The sequence below is a fragment of the Sus scrofa genome, chromosome X (genome assembly GCF_054392235.1).
Source record: "Sus scrofa isolate SSC_HxYL_T2T_F1_AM1 chromosome X, Sscrofa_HxYL_maternal_Yorkshire_Landrace_v2.0, whole genome shotgun sequence".
NCBI lineage: Eukaryota > Metazoa > Chordata > Mammalia > Artiodactyla > Suidae > Sus > Sus scrofa.
Window position 1 is genome coordinate 135,538,791 of NC_139401.1, and position 26,655 is coordinate 135,565,445.

Genomic DNA, 26,655 nt, shown 5'->3' on the forward strand with positions numbered 1-26,655 from the left:
CTTTGCATCCCTCTGTAGTGAGATTGAAAACTTTTGTCACATTTTTGACCATTCCGATTTGTGTGTTCATCTAGACAGAGACACATACAGAGGGACAACCTTGTGAGGACACAGCAAGATGGCCATCTACAAGCCAAGGAGACGCCTTGACCGCTGACTTCTAGAATCATGAGGCAAGAAATGTCTACAGTGGAAGCCACTCAGTCAGTGGTACTTCGTTATGGCAAAGCCTAGGGGACTAATACAACGTATATGTTCATACATGGATATATAATCATGGAAGAATGTGTTTTAACACGGGCTACCTGGATGCAAAATGGGAAGCCAAGTAAACATCAAGCAGATCACGTTGTCCACTTCGAATAGGTAGAGCTTGTTTTTGTTTTTTGCTTTGTAGGGCCACACCTGTGGCATATGGAGGTTCCCAGGCTAGGGGTCAAATCGAAGCTGCAGCTGCCAACCGACACCCCAACTCACCGCCACGCTGGATCCTTAACCCACTGAGCGAGGCCACGGATCGAACCAGCAACTTGATGGATACTAGTTGGGTTCATTACCGCTGAGCCACAAATATATATAGTTTTAATTTGTCAATTGTACCTCAATAAAGCCGGAAAAAAGAGGTCGGTTTTTAAACAATGTACAATATGTTAATTTGACTGCTGAATTGTTATAGCTGGCAATTGTTTTATCAAGGGACAAATGCATCCCCTTTTATTTCACGTGTAATTTACCAACTGAGTGTATTTTGCATTAAGGATGACTTACGTTTGTTTGAGTAAATGAAAACTGTGTGTCTTTTTTTATTTATCCTTTAAAAATAAACGTCTCTGAACATTTGAAGATGCCTTCTAAAGAAAATATATTCATTATCTGATCATATTTATACATTTATATAAAATTGCATATATTCATATGTAACAGTTTTTAAGGAAATATGACTCTTGCATGGCATACGAATGAATGCATTCACTGTAAATCGGTTTATGGCTTAAGTTTCCCTTGATCCATTGCCCACTGGACTCAAGGGCTGCTTTACTTACTGTGCATGATGTTAGAAGCTTGGAACTCTGGATCCTGGGGCTGTAATCCATCCGGATTGGGGAGGAAGCGCTGAATATTCTCTGCGAGGTACCAGCTTTGATTCTCATCGAATACAGAAAACAGGATGACGTTTCTCTTGTCTGACATCATCTATTAATTATGGGCATTGAGAGAAAGAAAAACATGCCAGGAATATGACACTAGCCTCAGATTACTAAAGAGCTTTTGTCTGTTGAAGCCTGAGATGTGCCCCTACCCACTTGTGATCAGCTGGGCTCTGTCTCTCTGGGTCGCTTTGATAGGAACTAGTTCCAGGATTGAATATCAGCCTAAAAAATTAATTAGTTCACTGAAAGCCCTGGTTATATTGCTGAGGTCAGAGGCAGGTCCATATCGTCTCAAACTTGGCCCAGAATCTTATGCGTGTGTCAGAAGTTGGCGTAGGTCAGTCCCTGTGGCTTGGATTCAATCCCTGTCCCGGGAAATGAGTGATCTATGATGGCACACATGCAACACACCTATAAGCCTCTGGTTCAATTCCATTGCTCTCAGGACCTGGGAGTGGGGGCGGGTGCCGAGAGCAGTGAGGAGGGCAAGAGGGTGACCGGACCCATTAAACTTGTTCCTTCTGGATCCAAGGCCACATGCTGGCTGATTTTCTTCATTCCTTCCGTATTCAGATTATAGAATTTTCACTTTCTAAAGATTCAAGTGACTATTCAATGTCTTTCTTAAACAATTTAGTCAAGGAAGAGTAATGCTTTCCCTGAACTTTCAGCTACCAAATGCCCTTTCGCAAGGCTGCCAATCCATAAAAAACTAAAAATACCAAACAGAAATCAAATGACCAAGCTAAGATGAATGATAAAATGTTAACTAAGTCCAATACTTCTTAAGTTTTCTGTTTACAGACTTTCAAGTTTTTTTCAGAGGAGGAGTTTTCACAGGAAGCAAGGTTATGAGTTAGTCACTTGCTAGTTGAAGCTGCCAAGATTTACTGTATGACCTATGACTGCAGAAACCAAAATGCTGAGGGCAGGAGATTGCAGAATACAGGTACATCTCAGTCCTCTTCAAAAAAACTGATGGGAAAAGCATAATTCAGAAAAGTTAGTCAGGACAAGTACTTATGCCTCTCTGGGTTTGTGCGCCTCGTGTTTTCCCTGCATTAAAGTCACAAAGTGTTTTCAGACCAGTAGGAATCCTATGTATCCTAAGTAACAAAATGGACATGTACTCAAGCCTCAGCAATATGGCAATGAGTTATTCTGGAGCCAACCATGAGTTTTGTGAAGAATGAAGCTTTTTAAAAAATCAGAGTACTTAACTTTATTTTTCTAAAACAGAAGGGGTCCACATTCTGACCATATTCTGAAATATTGATATATTTCCCTGTATTTTCCTCAACATATATTTATTGCACTCCTACTGCTGTGCTAGATGCTGCAGATATGTTCATCTTGAGGTGTCTGAGTCACCCACAATGAGACATCTAGGGGAGACTCCAGGCTGGCATATAGATTTGTGAGTCATCGAAAAATAGGTGGTAATTGATCATGTAAAAATGGGCACTGGAGTTCCTGTGGTGGCGCAGCGGAAACGATCCGACTAGGAACCATGAGATTGCTCAGTGGGTTAAGGATCCGGCGTTGCCATGAGCTGTGGTGTAGGTCGAAGATGGGGCTCGGATCCTGCGTTGCTGTGGCTCTGGCGTAGACCGGTGGCTACAGCTCCAATTAGACCCCTAGCCTGGGAACCTCCACATGCTGTGGGTGCGGCCCTAAAAAGACAAAAAGACAAAAAAAAAAGGGGGGGGCACTATCTGGGAGCTCTCATTGTGGCTTAGCAGTAAGGAACCTGACAATTATCCAGGAGGATGCGTGTTCCATCCCTGGCCTCACTCAGTGGCTTAAGGATTCAGTGTTGCTGTGGCTGTGGTGTAGGCCGGCAGCTGTAGCTCTGATTCGACCCCCAGCCTGGGAACATACATCCATATGCCGCAGGTGCGGCCCTACAAAGAAAAGGGGGGGGGCAAGATCACCTACAGAGAGTAATTTCAGACTGAGAATGAGTATTATATAGAAATATCTAGGGCCCAGGCGCTCCTATCCATCCAGCAGGCAAGTTTATTACACCAAACTTAAATTCGATAAAAGCAGTGAGTTCCCTGGTGGCCCAGCGGTTGGGGATGCAGTGTTGTCACTGCTGTGGCGCAGTGAGAAACCCAGCTCACTTCTTTCAGTGGCGAATGTTGTAGACTCCCATGTTTTCTGCAGGCTACAGGGAGACACACACCAAGAGAGCGTAGGACGTGTTGTCTGAAGCTCACATGCATCGTCATTCCTTCTTAGCTTCAGACCCGGCACTGGGAAAGAGGTAAGCTCACCTGGTTTCCTCTTTGGTCTACAGATTCTTTGTAGCAGATGAGGAGAGGGCCAATGAGTCCCGAAGCCAGATCTTTCTCTAGATTAATGGAGCTCGAGTAGTAGCGGGTCAGGCACCGAGGATCGGACTTGGTTGGCCCATCTTCCACAGTCACTGTCCATTTATACTTGAAAGTCTCTCCTGGCAGAATTGGCATGTCTTTCAAATGTTTCCAACCTACCCGCAGCCAAACCCCAGAAGAGCTTGATTAGAAGTGTAACAAGCCGGGAGTTCCCATCGTGGCACAGCGGTTAATGAATTTGACTAGGAACCATGAGGTTGCAGATTCGATCCCTGCCCTTGCTCAGTGGGTGAAGGATCCGGCATTGCTGCGACTGTGGCTAGGCCGGTGGCTACAGCTCAGATTAGACCCCCTAGCCTGGGAACCTACATATGCCGTGGGTGCGGCCTTAAGAAAACAAAAGACAAAAAAATAAAATAATTTAAATGCTGGGTTTTCATTTTTTAAAGTTCAGAATAGATACATAGTAAAAGCAAGAATTTATTTAAAATAATAGTACAAAATGTAAATTTTTTTTTGGTCTTTTTGCCTTTTTGGGGGCCACTCTTGTGACACTTGGAGGTTCCCAGGCTAGGGGTCCAATCAGAGCTATAGCCACCGGCCTACACCAGAGCCACAGCAACACAGGATCCGAGTCACGTCAGCTCATGGCAACGCCGGATCGTTAACCCAGTGAGCGAGGCCAGGGGTCGAACCCTCAACCTCATGGTTCCTAGTCAGATTCATTATCCACTGTGCCACAACGGGAACTCCCTGTAAATGTTTTCAACCTTAGTTTTATAAAAGTAAAGGCATGGCTGGCAGCAGCTGAGAAATGGAAGCAGAGAGGAGGGAAACGGGAAAGGGCTGTGTTGTTAGTACCTTTAACTGGCACCTAATATCATAAAGATATAAAAAGTGGGTGTTCAGCATATTTCTTAAATTCTAATAATAGCCAGTCGAGGCACTAAAAACACTGATAAAAGTCTAAAACGATTGGAGTGGGAAGAAGCACAATGCTAAATCCTCATTTTACACAAAATCAACATATAAAGTTTAAATCTGAAAAGCAAAGGAGTAGCATATAAATGATTTTTTCGAGGTATAGAGATAATCCCCAAAAGTCTAAAACAGAAAGGCTTAAAAATGGATGCCTCTAGGGAATGGAGCTTACAGCCTTTCCATAGTTTTCAGCATGTATTATTTTGACGAAATAAATATTCACCCCAAATTAAAGAGTAGAAAGAATATTTATAACATCCAATCTACCAAAAGGAAAAATATATATCAAATAAAACTACTTACTAAAAGAATAAAAGAGTAAAATAATTGTAAGTAAAAATATAAAATTACTGTAAAGCATGTACATTCATCAGTAGTAACACGAATATATCAGCAGTGACACAAGCGTGACTAAGATAAAATCTCCTATTGGAAGGTAGAGACTGGGCACAAAAACAAAACCAATACAGGCTGTTTACACAAGGCAGCCCTAACACGAAATAAACAAAAGTACAGGAAAATAGGAGTTCTCTTGTGGTGCAGTGCGTTGGGGATCCAGTGTTGTCACTGCAGCGGCTTGAGTCGCTGCCGTGGCATGGGTTTGATCCCTGGCCCAGGAACTTCCACATGCTTCCTGTGTGGCCAAATATATATAGATGTATGAAAATAATGGCACAGAACAGGTAAACTAGCTAAGAATATGTGGCTGTTGGAAAAGGTTAGAAGACAGTAAGACAATATTTCAAAGGTGCTAAATGAAAAAGGAACCCCTCTCAACCCAGAATTCTTGGTTCTCTTTATGCTCCTTAATCTAAGTGCTGTTATAGGCAAATTACAGTATTGCCATATATATTTAGCTAGTTTACCTTTTGTGTGCTGTTATTTTCCCGTATTGATAAAAGCATAAAGATGTTTCAAAAGTGAAAGTAAAATTAGGAGTTCCCATCATGGCTCAGCAGTAACGAACCCAGGTAGGAACCATGAAGTTGCAGGTTCGATCCCTGGCCTCGCTCAGTGGGTTAAGGATCCAGCATGGCCCTGAGCTGTGGTGTGACCTGCAGATGCGGCTCGGACCCCAAGTGGCAGTGGCTGTGGCTGCGGTATAGGCCGGTGGCCACAGCTCCGATTACACCCCTAGCCTGGGAACCTTCATATGCTGCGGGTGCGGCCCTAAAAAGCAAAACAAAACAAAACAAAATAAAAACAGTGAAAGCAAAATAAAGCCATTTTCAAATAAAATAAAACTTAGGAGAATAAGGATGGTGGGGTGATAACTGTGCATGATTTGAGTTGTTACTGAGGCTGTGGCCGCATCTGTATCCACAGGTAAGTAAGGTCTATGCAATCGAGGTCAGACTGACCTTTTAGAAGTCTCCCTGGGTGCAAAGCGCTGACATCAGTGATTCCATGAGGGTAGATGTTATATGGTCGGCTCGCTTTATTCTTAAATATAATCTGAAAGTATAAATGCGATGTGAGATCAAGAACCAAGACAACTAGGAGCAACAAGAAAAGTGTGGCCAATTCCAGAAAATAAGAGCTGATTTGTATCCACGGTAGAGGGGGTTGAGCCTAGATAATAAAGCTCAAATTCTTGTTCCTTTCATAAAATTGCTCAGACAGCTACTTAGGTTTCTCACGAAAGGCTCCTTCCCATCTATATGAGATTATTTTAGGGAGTTTCCTAGTGGCCTCGTGGGTTAAGGATCCAGCGTTGTCACTTCTGTGGCCTGGGTCGCTAATGTGGTGCAAGTTCAGTCCCTGGCCCAGGAACTTCCACATGCTGCAGGCAAAATCAAAAAGAAAAACAAGTATTTTACCTGCTTCGGGAAGAATTCCTTGCACCTTCTCACCCTAGGAGTTGCAATTTGGCCGTCTGCTCAGGACGCTGCTTCCCTCAGCCTTTCCCACCTTTAGGGCACAGAATTCCCAACGGTGGGGAGGATAAAAAACCAAAATAAAACTGGAGTTCCCACTGCAGCTCAGCCGCAAAACCAACCCAACTGGTATCCATGAGGATGTGGGTTCGATCCCTGGGTTAGGGATTCCTCAGTGGGTTAAGGATCTGGTGTTGCTGTGGCTGTGGTGTAGGCCGGCAGCTGCAGCTCTGATTTGATCCCTAGCCTGGGACCCTCCATATGCCACAGTGTGGCCGTAAAAGGGAAAGAAAGAAAGAAAGACAGACAGACAGAAAGAAAGAATCTTGCATGGAGGAGCAGGCATGACCAGGAGGACGGTTGACAATGACATAAGCAAGCATGGCAGGGGCGTGATGGCAGGGGCATGACCGCAGGGGCCAAGAAAGAGAGAAAGGCTAGAAGAGTCATAGCATGGAAGCAGCACTTAAGAAATCTGAGTATATCAACCGGCCTCTTATCTGAGGTTGCATGATATGAGGATAAAAAAATCAACTTCTACTTGCAGTCTGGTCTTCAACCCGCTCATTTGGTAAAACCCACTGCCAGCCTATTCCTTGCCTGCACCTAAGCAGCAGAATGAAATGTCTGCAGTGAGCCTCTTTAGATTCATGACCATAAATCACAAGCAGACACGCCAGCTACCCAGTTATCCTGCTATGTTTTCCTACAAATTCACTTTCCCACGCGCTTAGCTGACTAATATTTGCTTCCTGATCCTCAGTCTCAGGTGCTTCTTTTTTCACTGGGAGAAGAAATTCCTCATCCTCCCACCATCAACTTGACCAACCTATATGCATATCTGGCCATGTTTTCTCCTGTTAATATCAGCTCCTATCAGAGTTCCCGTTGTGGCGCAGTGGAAATGAGTCTGACTAGGAACCACGAGGTTTCGGGTTCGAGCCCTGGCCTTGTTCCGTGGGTTGAGGATCCAGCATTGCCATGGCTGTGGTGTAGGCCAGCAGCTGCAGCTCTGATTCAACCCCTAGCCTGGGAACCTCCGTATGCCACGAGTGCGGCCCTAAAGAAAATAAAGACAAAAAAATGTTTTAAGAAGTAAAATGAGGAAAGCTTGCCTTAAAAATATCAAAACATATTATAAGGTAGCGATCATTAAAACAGTATGGTAACAGATCCGTTAAAGAGAACAGATTTTAACATTTTAATATATAATAAGAAAGGTATTTTTAAATGAGTGAAAAAAGGATTGGTTGGGCCAATTGGCTGTCGCTTGGGAAAAATCCCTATTTGACACCATGCTCTATACCCAAAAGTAACTTCCAGAGCAATTAAAATGCTTACTGTAAAAATAAAACTGTAAATGTAAAGGAATAAAATACAGTGGACTATGTTTATAATGTCTTGTGGGTAAGGAAGAGGTTCCAAGGCAGAAAACATAAATGAAGATATCCCCCCAAAATGTAAAGACTGATGAAGGATCCTGACTACATAAAGATTGAAAATCCTTACAGGACGAAAGCCATCCTAAAGGAGTAACGTACGAGGGACAGACTGGGAAAAATATTTGAAAGATGACTAACAATGGGCTTATATCTGTCATGCATAAAGCCTTCTAGAAATATATAAGCAAGAGACAGCCACCTTAATAGAAAACGACAAAATTTACAAGCAGGCACTTCACAGAGGGTGTCGTATAAATGGTCTACAAACATGAAACCCAGTGCAGTTTCACACCTAACCAGGGAAATGCAAATGAAGACAACATATTACCCTGTTGCTCATCCAACTGCAACATTTTCTGAAGGGTTATAATATATGTGGTCATCAATGATGTGGAGGAAAAGGCACCCACATACTCTCGGTGGGGGAGGAATTGGTACCCAGTTGTGGAAAGGCACTTTGGCAACGGCTGGTCAAACGCCGTGTCCGGAGAGGCGTCTCGTGGGCGCAGTCCCTTGACCCTGCTCTGCCACGTGCGGGTGCGCCCTGGTCTGCAGTAGCTCTTTACCAGGAGCAGAGGCCCACGCCTTTCCCCGTTTCGGTCTCCAGGAGTTGAGCGCGGCAGGTGCTGGGAGGCCTCTGCTGCCACGGGAGGCAGGGGTGCATCGGCTCCCCGCCCACGCTGCCGGAGCCCCGCTTGCTCTGTCTCTTCCCTGAGAGTAAGAGCATTGGCCCGGACAGTGTTCGACAGTCTTGTGTCTTCCTGGGTGGCTCTGGCACCACGGTGCCGTGGGCAGCAGTGTCTGGACCTCTGCTCCTGGGTGCTGGCGCAGTGTGGGTCTCGGCTGCCCTCTGTGTAGTTCTGCCTGACACGCCGTGACAGTCCTGATTGTAAAACAAATACCCACCTATTTTCTAAAACCTCTGTTCACTTAGTTTTCTGTTCTTTGCAGCACAAGCATTGTTCACACCTTACATCAGGGGTCAGGAACCACTTTCTGGAAAGGGGTGAACAGTAAATGCTCTCGGCTTTGGGAGCGACATTCAGTCCTGTCACATATTCTTTCTCTTCTTTTCTTTACAACTCTTAAAAAATGTAAAATCCTTCTAAGTTCCCAGGCTCTCCAAAGAGAGATAAATTTGGCTCCCAGCCCTTATTCTGCTGATTCCCGTCCTGCATAACCAGTGGGGAAAGTTGTAGGATGTGTGGGAACGTGTAAGCAATGGGTATTTCAAAGCTGCATGGGTGGCACTAAGTTTGTTTGCTATATACTCATATTTTAAAACAAAATTAGAATCTACCTTTATTTGCGTGACTTTCATGATTTTTAAAAGACCATGCCCATTAGAGACAAGGCTGAATTGTGAAGTTTTAAAAAACTCAAAACCCTCAACTTACCAAAAGTGTGTCTCCAACTTCTCCATAAAGTAAAGGTCCCAGGATTCCTGATTCATACGGAATAGCTTTACGAGTCTTAAATGTTACATCCGTGTAAGCGACGAATCGAGCTTTTTTGTATTTCCTACCAATTCGCTGAGGACCACTGTTCAAGTAGAGACTTTTATAACTTCTGGATGAGACACAAAAAGATGAGAGGTTGGAGGGGAGAATTCTAGGTAGAGGACAGATGGCTCAAATCCAACTCGGAAATGGCTGATACAATTTCATCAAGGAGAGGAGCGAGAAAAGGACAGGCATTCTTAAGGCTCAGCTACGTTAATTTCCAAGCAGATGAATTTCCTTGCCTTTTTTTTTTCTTTTTTTTTTCATTCCCCCCCCCCCCCCGGGCATATGGAGCTCCCAGGCCAAGGATCAGATCTGAGCTGCAGTTGTGACCTAAGCCGCAGCGCCGTATCCTTAAGCCACTGTGCTGGGCTGGGGATCAAACCTGAGTCCCAGTGCTCCCAAGCAGCCGCCAGTCCCGTTTTGCCACAGCGGGAGCTCCTGCCCTTGCCTTGTGATTCTCTACCTTATGGGGAAGCGACAGCACCAGGAGTCAAAAGGGGCTCGCCTGTCACTGGGGCTGGGGACCGCGGGGGCGTAGTCCCAGTCCTCCTCCTCTGCAGAGATGTAGTGCACCCAGGTTTTGGGATGCTTCTTGGCAACCGAGCGGATTTGGATAAAGGGAGACACGTCGTCACCATCGAGCCGGACCACGTCCATGTCCGAGTCGTACAAATTGTCATCATAATCTTCCTCTTCATCAGCTTTCCTCCGCAGCTGGGGCTCCTCGGCGCAGCTTTCTACTCTGACGTGAGCCTCCATGCCACCTGGAGGCAGGCAAAGCAGGGTCAGGTCCCAACGGGACTCTCTCGCCTCAAGGCGTGTGACTTTGCTCTGCCTTGCTGGCCTTCGAGGCCCTCTCCTAAGTGTTCCCGTGCCCACTCGCGCCGCCTATCCGCTGCTTTCTGGCCTCTTGCCGCGGGCTGTGCCTGACTCTCCTCCACTGGGTGTTTTACCCCTTTTTCGAGACGCACTCATTTGCTCTTATGATATGCACGAGTACCTCCCTTCTGGAGCTGGCTCTGCGCTTATCGTGCCCTGGCTTTTAGAAAGAGGAGGCTCGAGGAACGGGCTGTCTTCGTCATTGGGAAGCCCAGGCCAGACCGGCCCCTAATGACTTTACACATAGTCCGTTGGATGATGATACAAGCCATTGATTTTAGCAAGAGTTTATCAAGAAAAATGTTAGTACCGATATACAGTTCAACACAGAGTCCAAGTTCACAAAAACATGCAAAGGTACAACTTAGAATCAAGGACACATGTTAAAAGGTTTTAAGAGCAGGTCTGCCCGTGCCTAGGGGTAAGCCCTCCAGCAAGTCTATGAGATAATCTCGGTCTCATCTTCATGCTATAGAAAATGCGGACAATGCTAACACCCACCCTTTCTATGCCACAGAAGGTCTAACAACAGTGGACAGCAAATTCCATTAAAAGAAGAGCTGGATATTGACAACACTCATTTCTGGGATGTGCACGTTACCATGGTGGTGGGAAGAGATATGACAAAACAGTAGGAACTGGCCAAGGTCCATCAGGAATGTCTGAGCAGTGAGGAAAGTTAGTGGCGAGATCTCCAAGGAAGCCTGGCGATGGTGCCTCACGAGAAACGTGTGGCCTTCAAGAAAAATGGAGTGCACTTCCGGGCTGGTGCCCATTCCAATCACGTGCCAGTAGACTGATTTCTTATGACATCCGATCAGACCTGTCAAGTAGGAAGAAGACAGCTGTGATCAAGAAGCAGAGAATTTGAGGGGAGTTCCTGTTGTGGCGCAGCGGAAATGAATCCGACTGGGAACCGCGAGGTGGCGGGTTCCATCCCTGGCCTCGCTCAGTGGGTCCAGGAAACGGCCTGGCTGTGAGCTGTGGTGTAGGTCACAGACACGGCTCGGATCCCGAGTTGTGGCTCTAGTGTAGGCTGGCAGCTGTAGCTGCAATTGGACCCCAGCCTGGGAACCTCCGTATGCCGCAGATGTGGCCCTAAAAGGCAAAAAAAAAAAAAAAAAAAAAGAAGTAGAGAATTTGAAATGGAAAACACTTTCTTAGACACGATGGACAAACCATTCTTATGGCTTTTCTTTTCTTTCTTTTCTTAGGCCACACCCAAGGCATACGGCATTTCCCAGGCCAGGGGTTGAATCAGAGCTAGAGTTGTGGGCCTACACCACAGGCACAGCAGGGCTGGACCCCTGACACACTGAGTGAGGCCAGGGATTGAACCTGCATCCTTAGGGATACTGGTCAGATTCGTTTCCAATGCACCACAATGGGAACTCCCTGGATTTTCTTTTCTTGGCTTGAAATCAAACTTTCCAAGGACACAAGGGTACTGTCTCATTCTGAAATCAGGCATGTTAATTATAGAATTATTGAAAAATTCAGAGAAGAGTTCAGAAAATATCCTTCCTTACTCTCTTGGGTTTTGAATTTTCCACCTTTCTCTTTCTTGGATTACTCTCTAGTTTTACTGTGGTAAAACCATAAGTCCAGTGGCTTCTAAGGGCCACCATTTCTAAAATGTGTTTATTCTTCCCCCAAAGCTGATTTGTCTATGACTTCTAGATTGAAGATAACTTTTCCTTTAGCAATTTTAAGGTATTGCCTTTGTAATGTAACCTATTTCACCCAGGAGAAGCTTAAATATCTTCTCTTTGTTCTTGGGAATTCCACAATCTTCATTTTGGGTGGGGATCTTTCATTTATTTATCATCTACCTACCTATCTATCCATCTATTCGTTTTAGGACCGCACCCGCAGCGTATGGAAGTTCCTAGGCTAGCACCGGAATTGGACCTGCAGCCTGCAGCCTATGCCACAGCTCACAGCAATGCCGAATCCTCAACTCACTGATCGAAGCCGGGGATCGAACCCGCATCCTCATGGATACTAGTCAGGTTCATAACCCACTGAGCCACAACAGGAACTCCATGTGTGGTGATCTTTTAAAATTTATCCTGGGAATTTTTTTTTTTTTTTTGGCCTCTCCCATGGAATACAGAATTTCCTGGGCTAGGGATGGAACTTGCACCACAGCAGTGACAGTGTGGGATCCTTAACCATTACGTCACCAGAGAATTTTGGGAAATTTCCATATGAAGACTCGACTCTTCATTTTAAACACTTTATTCTGTGTGGCTCAATGGGTTGAGGATCTGGCATTGTCACTGCTGTGGCTCAGGTTGCTGCGGTAGTGCAGGTTCAACCCCTGGCCCAGGAGCTTTAGAATTCTGTGGGCATGGCCAAAAACAAAAAACTGTTTTAAAAGATGCTCTCAATCTCTTTTGTTTCGCTTTCCGGGAGATTTTCTTTATACTATCTTCTTTCTACTAAGTTCGTATTTTGACAGTCATATTCCTAATTCAGTGAGCGTAGTCTTGTTTCCATTGTTTTTTCTCATACAGTCCTATTATTACTTTTTTGTAACTTACTAGAGAGCCTGTTCACTATAAAAGGCATCACCAGGAACAACCAGATGGAAGAGATGCTCAGGGAGACTCCTTTCCGTATCTTTGCACATGCCCTTCGTGTTTCAGGTTTTCCCTAAATGTCTGTCTAGCCTTGGACGCCCATTTGCATTTCAGCAAAAGAAGAGAGAAATCCGTGAGCTCTGTGTCCACGGGCAGTCCTTAATTCTAAACGACTGGAAGAAGCAGCAGCCACTGGCCCCTGGAGGCCAGAATGTTGGGGTGGGAAGTGTCTGAGGAGAAGCGGCAGTGAACGCAAGGTGCCAAGGCTCCCAGGGCAGGCTGTGCGTACCTGGCAGAGACCTGTTGACATAGCCATTGACTGTGTGCATTGCAGGCTGGGCCCTGGCAGGTGCGGGATCCATGGCCCGTGTCCAGGAGTCATTTCTTGCTGAGTGCCAACTTTTCCCTGGTGAGAGAGGAGGCAAGCCGGGGCCAGGTCAGTGTCTGTCTCTTGGCCCCCCCTTTCTCCTTCCCTCCCACCCACCCCGTCGGGCACAGACAGCTCCCGTGAAGCATTTGGTCCCACGGCCAGTAAGGAAAAGAGAGAGACAGTTGCCAAAAGGCAGACCTTTCTCGCTGGACCCGATCATCGCTCCCTACGTTTAGCCATGACGGTCGGGAGAAAGAAATAAGGACAAATGACGACTGGGCGAATATGGGCTGGTTTGCACTATGATGATTTCGTCCTATTCATCCGCTGACGTCTTCAAAAGCAAGGTGATGAAAGCGGGCCTAGGCACAGGGCTGCCAGGACCTGGCACTGACTAATTGCTTCATCCGCTGGTACAACGAAAGCCCAGGAACCCAAAGCTTCCCGACCTCCTCCCTAATATAACAGGAGCGAACGCAGCGTTACAAATATCATCTTGGGCAGCTCCTCGAGGCCGCCCCTTTGTGCAGGAAGGGCCCAAAACTTTCGGAAGCGCCCAGCCCCTGGGGAACTCAGCGCATTTATCTGTTCGCGCGAGCGTATTCGCTAAGCGCTGCTGCCCCTTAGGCACTGATGCCGGAGACCAAGACACAGCCTGTGCCTTCAAGGTGCGGAGAGCTGAGCTCGTAGAGACGGGGGGGGGGGGGGGGGGGGGGGGGAACAATTCAGGTAACAAAGAGGGATGAGAACAGGGCTTTGGGGAGCGCTGTGAGCGAGGGAAAGGAATAGGAGCTTAAAGAGGACGAATACAGACAAAGCTCGAGGGGCTGTGGAAAGACATAAAGAGGCGTCCAACGCAGAGTCAAAGGGGAAGAAGACACTTGGCGTGAAGCCAGGGCCAGGCTTTCCAGGCAGAGGGAACCGCGTGAGCAAAGCATTCAGCGTGGCGAGGCTGCATCCGCCTCAGCGTCAAGTCCAAGGACCATAAAGGCTGGAGTTGCGTTTCAGTGAAGCCCCTCCGAGGTGCCAGGGGCACGAACAGACCAGAGCCTGGGCAGGACAGAGAGGGTGGGGTCTCATCTCAGAAGACGGCAGCGCGGGAGGCGACGAGGGGCAAGGAGGTGATGCTGGGGGGGCGGGAGGGGGAGCATCTAACGAAGATGCAGGAGGTGCGGAAGGACAGACTCGCTCTCTTAACCCTCACAACCCGCCGGTGAAAACGTGCTTCTTCTTTCCATGTTAAACCCGAGGCCCCTGAGACACCGAGGGCTTAGTAACTTGCCAAAGTTACTCCAAAGAGAGGTCTGCTCGGAGAAACACACAGCAGGAGCGCGGTTGACGGCGGCTGCGGGAAATGGGAAGATGCTGCTCAGATGGTACCAACGCTCGGTTTGAAAATGAATCAGTTCTGGGGATGGAATGAATGCACAGGCGACGTGACAGTCAGGCTGTACTGAACAGTGGAAATACGCTAAGGGAGTAGGTTTTAGGGGTTCTCACCACACACACCCACAAGGTAACCGTGCGAGGAGGTGGGTTTGTTAGACTGTGGCCGTCATTTCTCTCTAAAATCAGGTTGTGCACAAATAGGTATAGTTTTTATTACAAAGGTATGTAAAAGATGGAGTTCCCGTCGTGGCTCAGTGGCTAACGAACCCAACTAGGAACCATGAGGACGCGGGTTCGATCCCTGGCCTCACTCAGTGGGTTAAGGATCGAGCGTGGCCCTGAGCTGTGGTGTAGGTCACAGAAGTGGCTGGGCTCCTGTGTTGCAGTGGCTGTGGTGCAGGCTGGCGGCTGCAGCTCTGATTGGACCCCTAGCCTGGGAACCTCCATATGCCACGGGTGCGGCTCTAGAAAGACAAAAAGACAAAAAAGAGGGTGTGTAGAAGATAATGGGGGGCATTTAGAAAGTAAAACAAATGGAATTCACGTTGCATTTTTTTCCTGGAATTCATCACGTGGCCGGGGCTTCATTCCTGGACATCGATGGCCTGTGATCTTTCTTCGTAGCATCCCTTCCTCTGGACGGTAACAGCCCTGGTGCTCAGGTACCAGATTAAACGGAGAGAACTCCCTTCTTTCAGGAGACCAAAATTCAGATTGCCACGCACTAACCTTCATCAAAGACAGCAAAAAGTAGTACAAATTCGTGCAGGTTCTGGGTCCTTTCTCTGGTCAGACTCCCTGAAAAAGACATGAGAGCATTTACCTTCTACTGAAAAGGCCATCCGAGGAACGCAGCCCCATTTGCCACTGCAGTGACAACGCCAGATCCTTAACCCACTGAGCCACGAGAGACTCCCCCCACCCTTTCTCATACGCACCTTCTCTACAAACCAGCAGGGCTCCAATGAGGCCCGAATTCAGGTCTTTCACCAGGTCCACGTGAGACAGGTATGAGTAGGTAAGACATGGTGGGTCAGAGGCTGTTGGACCATTTTCTTTCAGGACCTGCCAGACGTAGGTTTGGCTTTTACCGGGAAGGACTTTATCGTCTTCCTTCTCCCTTTGGCTGGTGTGATCCTCATATTCAGCGCCTAAGTCAGGAAGGAAGAAGCTGGTCCTTTCTTTGTTTTCTCGTTGTCTTTTTAGGGCCGTACCTGCGGCATCTGGAGCGTCCCAGGCCAGGGGTCGAATTGGAGCGACAGCTGCCGGCCTCCACCACAGCCACAGCCGCGCGGGATCCGAGCCGTGCCTGCAACCTACACCACAGCTCACGCACTGCCAGATCCTGAACCCACTGGGTGAGGCCCGGGATCGAACTCACAACCTCATGAATTCTAGTCACGTTCGTTCACTGCTGCGCCACGACGAGAACCAACTTTACCGTCACCAGCACACTCTACACAAGAAACGGCCTTTCTGAAACTTAACTTGGATACTGACAAGCGACAGGGACAGATGGGGAGAAGCCTCACATATACGCAGACATGAGCGGCTGAGGGGTTCTCCGAGAACTCCAGATTCGAACCAACGATATCGCTTCCTTATTGCGTCTTTTCCCGAATTTGAGTCAACTGAATTCAGTAGACGCGCACTGGGTACCTCGTCCCAGACTCTTTCCTAAGCACTGGTGAGGGTCAGGGAAGGGGAGAGGCACAGCTTTCTGAACCTTTTTAACTGGGTTCGTCTTCTCTGCAGGGGCAGAGACCCTATGAGGGGCAGAGATTTGCGGGCCACCCACATCCTCAGGACTGTTAAGCTGACCTCTGCGCCGCGAGTGCTGAACCCCTTCATTGCATCTAAACACTCGGGACAATTAGCTGTGTCCAGAAGCAACAGCAGGCCGCCGCCTGTGCTTGGCAGCCCCCGGTGGGCATGTTAAAAACCTGAGTGGCAGCCAGGGGTGCAGAGTGTGGTTCAGGTGTCTGTGCGGCTGTGGGCTGGTGTCACAGTCTGAATGGTGAGCGCCTTTGGAGAGGGAGGCAGGGGATCGTGGAGGGGTAAAGAAGGAGCCATCTCACCGCGTAACCATCACGTTTAATTTCTTTTCTTTCTTTCTTTCTTTTTTTCTTTTTTTTTTTTTGTCTTTTTGCTATTTCTTTGGGGCCGCTCCCACGGCATCTGGAGGTTCCCAGGCGAGGGGTTGAATCGGAGCTGTAGTCACTGGCCTGCTCCAGAGCCACAGCAACTCGGGATCCGAGCCGCATCTGCAACCTACACCACAGCTCACGGCAACGCCGGATCGTCAACCCATTGAGCAAGGGCAGGGACCGAACCCGCAACCTCATGGTTCCTAGTCGGATTCGTTAACCACTGCGCCACGACGGGAACTCCATGTTTAATTTCTTAAAATGCAGTAAGTAAAGATGGCAAAATGTTAGGATTTAGCAAAGTGAGGTAATGGGTACTTGTTTGCTTCTTCTATTATTTCCTGTACAGGTTTTTGCTTGAAATATTTCATGAGGAAAATACCCTTTTCCCCAATACTAAGGTTGGGAGGAGGGTGGGGGGGTTGATGACAGGCTAAGAGCGCGTGAAAACTCTACCGTCTTGGGGAGAAGGACAGGGAATGGATTGGTAGAACAACAGCAGTAGGAAGCCGAGGTATTACAAACATCGGGCTCATACAGTCCGTGTGGCTGTGTTATTTTTATTTCGAGTATGACCAATCGCTTGGTTGCCAGTAGGACAGGTGGAGAACAGATTTAACCGGGACAGAGGTTTAGCCAAGCGCGCAGAACGGAGATCCAGGAGGCCATGGGTGTGGAAAGCCCAGGGCATCTAAGCTGGGCCTGAGGAACCGAGGCAGATGGTGAAAAACCGTAGTGTCAGGGCAAGGGGGATGCTGGGGACAACGGAGAGTCGTCGGAGGGGAGAGAAAAACAGCTGGAGAAACAGGTGATGCTCGGAAGGTTGAACCTGAGATTTCGGCTTCTGCTCAGGTTGCTAATAACAAGGTCAGTCCTTCCGTGAAGACAAAGGTGATGTGTCGGGACCAAGTGCAGCAGGCCGTTAGGTCTATGCCTGAAGCTACTCATGCCTAGTTCCTTGGCAAGGTCTTTGCCTCCATCAGAGTCTTACCTGAGCTTGTACATCAGCCACCTACAAACATTCTAAGCAGGAGCTCCCACGATGGCTCAGTGGTGATGAACCCGATGAGTATCCATGAGGACGAGGGTTCGATCCCTGGCCTCACTGAGTGGGTTAAGGATCCTGCACTGCTGGGGCTGTGGTGTAGGTCGGCAGCTGCAGCTCTGATTCGACCCCTAGCCTGGGAACCTCCATATGTCGCAGGTGTGGGCCTAAAAAAAGCCTAACTAACTAACTAAAATCGTCCAAGCAGAATGTGTCTGCTTCCAATGTCCTCGGTCAACCTCTGCCCCCCCCCCCCCCCGCCCCAAGCATCTGGTGAGTCAGCCTTGCCCCGGGCCTCGCCTCAGCCCCCCCCACGCGGGCCTGCTCAGACTCTCTGAACTCCTGTGTGTCCAGTAGGCATGTGGCCACCCATTCGGAGTCCCATGCCAAGGATTTGTGCCGGTCTCAGTCCTGAAGGCCACAGCTCAAGGACCCTGGGCTTCAGAGGCTACTCCGGGCCCGTCTCGGGTGCCTTTGTCTAGTTTTCTCTTGCGGATCTCTGCTCGGCAGCTTTGGGCCAGCCCCTCTTATGGCGTATTCCCCCACGCTGTCTTTCGTGCCTCCCTCAAAGGGTTGCAGGTCGTGGCCAACATCATCTTAGTTCTACTCAGAGCCTCATTTTATGGACCTACTTGCAGGCTAGGCTGGCGTTTTAGAACCCCACTCCTCCAGGGAAGAAATCAAAACCATTTCTCTAGTAATGGGTTTCCATTTTCAGCTTATGACCAAACCTGAAATTTCCACCCACCTGCTTTTCACTCCTCTTCTGGGTCCTGTGACAGACACTGCAGGGGAACTAGATATCTTGGCATATACATCATACGCTTTAATTTTTTATCTTTTGGCCACTCCTTTGGCACATGGAAATTCCAAGGCCAGGGATAAAACCCATACCATAGCTGCAATGTGAGCCACAGCAGTGACAATGCCAGGTCCTTAACCCGCCGAGCCACCAGGGAACTTCTGCTGTTATGCAAATATTTATATCTGTCAAAGGATTTGTACTAAGATTATATAAAGTTCCTCCACAAATCAATAAGAAAAAGATGATAACTCATTTTTTTCGTCAGGAAAAAATGTAAGCATTCGATCAGACACTTTACGTAAGGATATCAGAAAGGTCAACAAGGATACGAACTGATTCTCACCGTCGTTATGGATTTAACTTACATCCGGGGCCCAGGCTGGTCTAAGAAGGCCCGGAGCTTGCGGACCATGACATGTAAGTACACAGGCTCGTGACAGGACCGTAGCTCACACGGGGGTTAGGCCGTGGGCTCACTGTGTTGTTTCTGGGCAAAACCACCGCAGACGTATGTGTGAGAGATTAGATAGTCTATTTTCCCAGGATTCCCCAGAGTTAAGGTGCAAGAGAGTCACCAGCTCCCAGCTACAGAAGTGTGGGAAGCCTGGCCTCTGTAAAATACCCCTAGATTCGTTCTAGAAGCTTCCAAGTGGATACGCCTCATGGAAACAGCCTGCCAGATGATAGTCAGTGCTTGGGATGCTTTTCCTCTACATCACCTGCCCCTCCTGCCTGTCACCTTCCGCCAGTTCAGGTCTTCCCGGCCTCAGAAAGTCAGCACTGTGCAACTGATGTAATTTATTTATTATTATTTTTTGGCCATAGCAGCGACCCAGTCTGTCGCATCGACATAGACTATGGCGACACGCCCTCCCCTCCGTGGCTGCGTGAGATGGGCCTTGCGTTGAATCCTGACTCCAAGAGTCCCCCGTCGTAAGACCTCATCGCCAGTGGTCCTCCATCCCTGGGGCAGTAGGAGAGCCTCTGACTCACCTTCGGAAGATTTCCAGAAGGAGACGCCGACAGCGTGAAGACTAACGGGATGAGAAGCCATGTTCTTCAGGGTAACGACCACCGTGTCGTAAACCTCAGCCTGGATGGTAGGACCCAGCAGACCTGCAGGGATGAGATGGGCCCCGAACGCCATCACCAAAGGGAGGCTGGACGTCTCGGGGGAGCGCCCGCCCCTGTGATGACCCATGAAACACAGGAGCTGCTGAGTGAATGCACAGGCTGCTACAACCGCTCAGCCCCACGACTGTTCTGAGGCTAGATTTCTGGCAATGCACTCAAGGCATTTCTTTCTTAAGCTTATCGTTGAGCTCCTGCTCCTTTCCGGGGACGGTCCCAGGTCCTAGAGATGAGCTCGTTGACATTAAACATGTAAATACATAAACGAGAACCAATCAGCTTGTTACAAATGCTGTAAATGAAGATGGTAGAAAATGATGAGGCAGGAGGTAGAGAGTAATTTAAATATGGTAAATTCACATGCGGCTGAAGCAAAGTGAATGAGCAAGAGCGCAGTAGGATGTTACAGGCCACATGAGTTTGGATGAATTGCGAAGTTACAAGAAGCAAGCAGATTTGGGACTTGTTTGGGAGGAAGGGTGTAAAAAAATTAATAAAGAGAAGCTTCGATTAAATCGACTTGGGAGAGCAGAAGGGGGCGCTGTCCCACCCTGTGGGGATAGCAGGTGGGACAGGAAGAAGAAAGGCTGCGTTCTTTCCTGGAAGGACCAGACGGTGACAAGCGCTGGCCTCTGTTTCCCAGCGCCCTCCCCTCTTCCTTTCCCTGTAAAAGCTGCTCCCTCCCTGGCCCTGCAGGGGCTTGGGGGGGGTGGGGGTGGGGGGTGGGAGGGGCTCGCCATGGTTGCAGATCCCACATAAAGCCATCTTTGCTAGAGAAGCATCTGCCCATCTCATTGCTGCAGGTCAGCCCTTTCCTCGCCCTCGAAGGAACCAGAGCAAACAGTGGGGCGGGGGGGGGGGGGGCGCCCGAGCCATTGTTGCTCTGCTTTCTCACCAACCCCGCAGGCAGAAGGTAGAGGCCTCCCCGGGATCGCGTTTGAAGCTCTCCAGGCTTTATTCAGGACCTATCCTCAAGTTTCAATGTCCTGGTAAAGACCTTGTTCTGTACGGGAGTATTTGCCCGGCACTTTGGTCCGATCGTGACATTTCATTACTTGCACCAAAGTGGGCAGAAAATGTCTGGCTGAAAATGCCAGCCGAGAGGGTCTGCTTCGGTCGCCCCGGGCAGGCCCAGGCTGCAGCCCGTTCCTTTGAAAGGGCTGTCTTCTTGCAGCCTGGCTACAAGAAAAGGCCTTTGGTCTGGCTCCTCCAAGACCAAGCGGTTCCCTTGGGGGGGATAGGGAGGGAGCAGGCTAGTCACCCAGGTGGCTGGAGACGTCCCCGTGGGGGACCACGGAGGGCGAGGGAAAGCGAGGGGGCTCTGGGAGACCACTGGGAGCGAACCGTCGCTCAAGACAGCATCCGCATGAAGCAGGCGCGCCTGACCACAAAACCATAAAGCAAAGCACGAGATGGGCCTCACTCAGGTCACTAAGGGAAAGATAAAATGAAGCGAGCGTTCAAGTTCAGCGAGATAATGATCCTGAGGTGCAGACCCGTGTTATGCAGAAACCTGAGATGGTTCCACAAATTTCAGCCTCTGCCCGTCGGCGGGTCTGAATAAGCGCAGGTCAGTCCTAGTCTGACCTCACAGGGTCAAATACTCTCTTATCGGATGGACATGAAGCCTGCTGTCCCCTCGAAGGACAACGAGCAAGAAGGCGGTCTTCCCCCTTCTTCCACTTTCCTTGGATTATAAAACTGTAGCCCACTTAATTCTCCGGGCAGGGCTTCTTCTTTTTGGCCTGCCCGCTTGCATCTCTCACGAGCGTCCTAGCTTAATAAATGTATTCCTTGCCTATCACTTTGTCTCCCGCTGAATTCTGTCTGTGCTGAGACCCAAAGAACCCGAGCTTCAGTGAGTCCAGGCGCCAGCTGAGTGACTCTAATTAAAAAGACCATGAGTTCAAGTCCCAGTCTGGGTTCTGGCTGGGTTTGCATCAGAGGTGTTTTCATTTTCAGGACTGGCGAGGATTGGCTTGTAAGCTGTTTGAATTGATCCATTTGTGCCATGAGCTGTCTGAGCTGATTGAAAACTGTCCTTGAGAGGAAAGCCCTCGAGGAAATGGGTCCCAGTTACGGAGGCATCTTAGGGTGACCCCCTTGCTCTTAGGCACACTTCTAACTAAATGTGCCAACCTGACCAAAAGCAGTTTAGAACGTCACCGGCCAGGATGGAGGACTTTGGAAGTACCCACACTTCATTTCCTTAAAACCAAGCTGGACCACAACAGTGCAAACATTTCCAGAACTGAGTGGAATGCTCATGTCGTTTGGTATTGGGAGGCTTCGCAATGTTACCAGGAGTCTCCAATCGTGTCCCGGCAAAACCGAATTTTGAGATTTAGTGCGGCAAACGGAGGACGAAAGACAGATAAAGGGCTCCCGACGCCTCAGGCTCTTCTCCCTAGACGGGGTCGTCGGGGTTGTCGGGTTCCGCCTCCAGAACCACTTCCTCCGCCCCCTCGACACCCTCAGCCCCCCTCCCTCTCTCACACGACCTCCCCTTTCCTCTGCCACTCTCTCCACTGCCTTTTCCCCCGAACTCGTCACCACCTGTCCCTTGAATATTAAGCCTCTTCATCTCTAACAGTCCTGGACTGAAGCTCAACTGCGAGCCACAGTCAGATGCTCCTGGACACCTGAAGGTTTTCACCGATCTGCTGAGCAATTTCATACGGTCACTCGATCGGAACCTGGTTTCTCTGACTTTGAACAGCTCGTTCACATGCTCGCTGCTTAAGGTCCGCCCGGCATGGGGTATCGTTTAGGAAAACATCCAGAGTTTGGCCCTAAGAGAGAAATTCGGACTTCAGTTTTGACAGGAACCATCGGCCTGTGAAAACCTCCCTTAGCGGGCGCTAAGGTCAGGGTTTGGGGAAACTCGGGGCAGCAGGAAGTCCATCCGGAGGTACTTCTTTGGGCCCTTGTTCGGATCTCAGATGTCCCAGATATGGAAGGGGCGTGGGCACACTGCCACCTTCCTTTGGCACCTTATGTCCCTTTCAGGCTAAAAGCTCCAGCAGGTGGATGCTCTCTTCCTGTGCAGCTCCAGCAATTGGCCTCAGGAAAGGAAAGACAAGATTGGAAATGCAACCGCTGCTGGCTGGATAAACAGAGAAAGCCAAAAAACAGCCCGGTCTTCCCGAGGCTCCCAAACGCCCTCTCTTCACCGCTGTACACACAGGAAACCACCGCCTGGGTTGCTGAGGAAATGAGCGTCTCCACGAATGAATAGCAATATCGGGAGGGAAACAGCCATACGGCTCGGGGAAGGCGGGCTGTACGACTCCCAGGCGTCTGAAACCGCCTTGTGAACCATTTGAAGGCTGGCAAATGGATTTCATAAAACCTCTTCCATCGGATGGGTAGAAACATGTTCTCATCATGGTCTGCAGGCTTGCACACTGGACTGCAGCCGTCTTTTGTAGCTCCTCTCGAATGTCACTGGGGAACCCATTATACTGGCCAGGTGCTCTGCCAAGTCCCGGCTGTTTGGCCAGTTTTCGCACACTTCACACCTCTCTCCACCACCTGCTTTAGTCGAACACGTGGATGGCGTTACTCAGAGTCAACTGGAGGAGTTCCTTTATGGCTCAGGGGGTTAAGGCCCCGGCATTGTCACTGCAGGGGCTCAGGTCGCTGCCGTGGTGCAGGTTCTATCCCTGGTCTGGGAACTTCCACGTGCCATGGGTGCAACAACAACAACCACCACCAAAGATTCAACTGGAAAAATGTGCAGAGGCATTAGGCCAAAAGAATTGCTGTTTGTTCTTCTGAATCTCAGACCCAGCCCTTTTGGAACTCAAAAACTCTCACCCTTTGAGAGTGACAGGAAGCCCAACGCACTTGGCTTTTGCTTCTTTTAACCCACAACTGACAAAAGGGGCAACGTCCCAATATTGCAAAGACCAAACGGCTTCTATTAAAATAACCATGTTTTGGTAGAGCGGTTTTGGCACAATGTGCTTTCAGGAGACACTTGAGGCATCACACCCTACAGAGCAGACATTTCGTCTGTTGGAAAGGCAGCTCCGAGGCACTCTCCCTAACCTCACCGGAGGGCGCCCCTTATGCTGCCAAACTCCAAGGACTAGACTTGTACGTTCAGGTCACACACCTGCACATCGCTTGGTGACCTGAAAGCAAGGCAGGAGACAGGTGGGCTCCAGGACAAACATTTACAAGCAGCCGCCTGTCTGTACTTGAGGCTGGAAATAACACCCGCACAAGGCACACACGGGGTACTCGTCCTCTGTGAACCTGTGAAACAGGGGTAACGACACGATCAAAAGAGGGGCCGAGCCCTGCTCGGGCAGAGGAACAAAGAGGCCACCTCCTGCCTCCGCTCAGGGCCACAGAGACCCCTCCGGGTCCGAAAGGGAGGGGGCGCCAGGCCCTAAGAGGTCCAGATAAGCTTCCCGCCACGCCTTGCTTTCGAATCCGTCTGGGCCAAAAGAAGCACAGGCAGGCGGGGGAGGGCCCTGGGCTGGTCAGGTGCCAAAGACGAGGCAAGATAACTGGCCAAAGGAAAACAAAGGCCCAGAAGGCCTGCCCCGTGCAAGTGACTTAAAGCACCGCTCAGGCCGCTCCTCTGGGTGTGTGTTCCTGCTTTGCTTCTGCCTTAGACAAACAGACCCTTCTCCGGGTGCTCTCCCACAGGCTGTGCTGTGTCTCTAACAAGAAACTTTACCTGTTTGTCCAGCCTTTGCCTCCTTGAAACATTCTTGCTTTCAACAGGCCTCCAGCTCGCCTAGGGGCCAAGATTCCTGATTTTCACCTGGGCTGCCCAGGTTCCATTCCTGAGCAGAGAATTAAGATCTCGCTCCAAGCCATCACTCGGTAATGTCTCTCCGAGATCGAACATAAAGATTTCCCAGAATGGAAGCAGACGACATCTGATGAGACCGTTTTCCCCAGGTATCCAAGCCAGGGCTGTTGGAAGTTTGTTGCCAAACCTTTGGTGATGACACAGTGCTTCGGACGTTCCCCATTGTCTGTGATCTTGATAACATATGGTGTTGAAGTCAAAACTGCCTGAGAGTTCTCCCTCCCACCCCTCCCTGTCACTCGCCTGTGACCTCCCTAGGTCTCCAGTCTGTGTACTTGCCCTCCAACGGGAGACAGTACACCCAGGAAAAGTCCCTCCTGAAACAAAAAGCTGCTGAAAATAGAAAACCTGACGCTTGATCTTTCAGAGAAAGATCTTGATCAAAAGGAGAAAATGTAAAAATAAATAAATCAACAGGACCGTCAATTAACTCCAGCTGGGAGACTAGAAGAGGGAACTCTGGCGCCCCGAGACAACAGTGGAGCCCAACAGGAAGAGAGCGCCCCACCTTCCCCCCAAGGACACAGCCAAGGACAAGCTCTTTGTTCACTAGCGCCCTCCCCGCTTCCTCTCCCCTTGCTGTGTGCGGACTTGTTCTCATCTGGCCAACCACAGAGACACGACATGCAGATCCAAAACTGCAACTCCCTGCTGGTCCTGATAAGCCCATCTTTTCTGAGAACCATCTGGTGGTCTATTTATTTCAGATCAATAAGTCGATAAGACTTGTTGGTGAGTTGCATATTAGAGAGAGAGAGACAGAGAGAGAGAGAGAAGTCAGCAATGGCTCCTGTGAGTTTGGTTTGAGCAAGTGGGCGGTAGTCAGGTCATGGCACAGAAAATTAAGAGGAACTCGAGACTTCCGACTTATGGGCATACTCAGCATAAGCTGCCTGCACATGGTTTATTGAGTGGGCTGGATTCAATGGAATGAACATATGAAATAGGTTTATTTTTTGTAGTTTTTCATCGTATAGGGAATCTCCCTTTCTTGTATTTTGAACAATTTCAAGTTTCTTCCAGTAACGTTCACACATTAACTGCCATTTTTAGGCAGCAGTAAGTCCGGCCAGTGCGGTCTAACACCCGGTTTTGATGTGCCCTTCCTTCTCCAGCTCAGTCCTGATCCTCGCAGCTCTGCAATTCCAGAAGGTAGTTTGCAGCTTCACTGCTTTCTCTGCTTCCTCTCCTAATTCACTGCCTCTGCAGCTGCCTCAGGTTGGAGCTGGTGGGACAAGAGGCGTGGGGACAAGATCTTTCTTGATCTTTCCGTGGCCATGCGCCTTTGGCCCCCCTGGATGTGGCACATGCCGAAATCTGGATCTTTCTTTCTTAGAGAACCCACATGAGTTCCTCAGTGACTCTCCCTCTCAGTATGGGGACATCCTCCTGGCATGGGCATACCTCTCTAACTGTCACTTTATCTCTCCTCTCAGATTCTGCTTCTGAAAATACAATGACATAGGTCTTTTCTCTCAGGCAGGGTCTTGAGGCAAGTGTTGTCCTGTGACCGCCCTGGCCGCACGCCTGACAGGGGCAGTGCAGTGAGCTTCTGAAACAGCTCCCCTCCTTACGATGCGATCAGGCGATGCGCCAGGACGCTGACCTTGAAAGTCGCTCCTGGTAAAAATCAGGCACTAGTCAGTATCTCCTGGGCTCCTGAAGTCTCCGCGGCTACAGCTTGATGCCCCAAGTGCTTTCAAAAGAAACCCTCACATCTAAACGATACAAGCGGAGCTTAGGCACTCATGAAAGTTTGGTTTACATTACCCATCCATGGTGGCCTGGGCCTGGCAACGCTGAAAAGTTGATCCGTGAACTCTACGAACACAGTCTTTTTGTACAGGACTGACGGGCCCAACGGAAGAGCTCCTGGCGCTGTAGCAGGAAATCTGAAGAGAAGGAAAAGTCATTCATTTGCTCTCAGTCAGGTCCAATCGCGCTCGCGGACACGCCGTCCCCGAGGGCGCGGACGTGCTCAGCGCAGCACCGCCTTCCACGGCCGGAGGCCGACGGCGCGCCCGCCCGGGGCTTCGCCGCCAAGGGAGCGGGGGCGGGGGGCCCGGTCCTCCGCAGCCCGGAGATGCGACGCCGCCCGGAGGGCGGCCGGGCGGCGCCCGAGCTGCGCCCCCGGCGCCCCGGGGAGGCGGGGGCCCAGACCCGTGCGTCCGTCCGAGC

At 49.4% G+C, this 26,655-nt stretch overlaps 1 protein-coding gene across 1 annotated transcript in view; it reads right to left on the reverse strand.

Moving 5' to 3' along the window:
* The window catches only part of F8 (coagulation factor VIII), an 85,634-nt gene that overhangs the window by 49,206 nt on the left and 9,773 nt on the right, over positions 1–26,655 (reverse strand). The window contains 11 exon segments of the mRNA NM_214167.3: positions 1,044–1,194; positions 3,431–3,645; positions 5,833–5,926; positions 9,188–9,359; positions 9,801–10,059; positions 10,776–10,997; positions 13,049–13,165; positions 15,248–15,316; positions 15,457–15,669; positions 19,509–19,631; positions 26,248–26,369. Of these exon segments, the coding sequence (NP_999332.3) occupies positions 1,044–1,194; positions 3,431–3,645; positions 5,833–5,926; positions 9,188–9,359; positions 9,801–10,059; positions 10,776–10,997; positions 13,049–13,165; positions 15,248–15,316; positions 15,457–15,669; positions 19,509–19,631; positions 26,248–26,369 (1,757 nt within the window).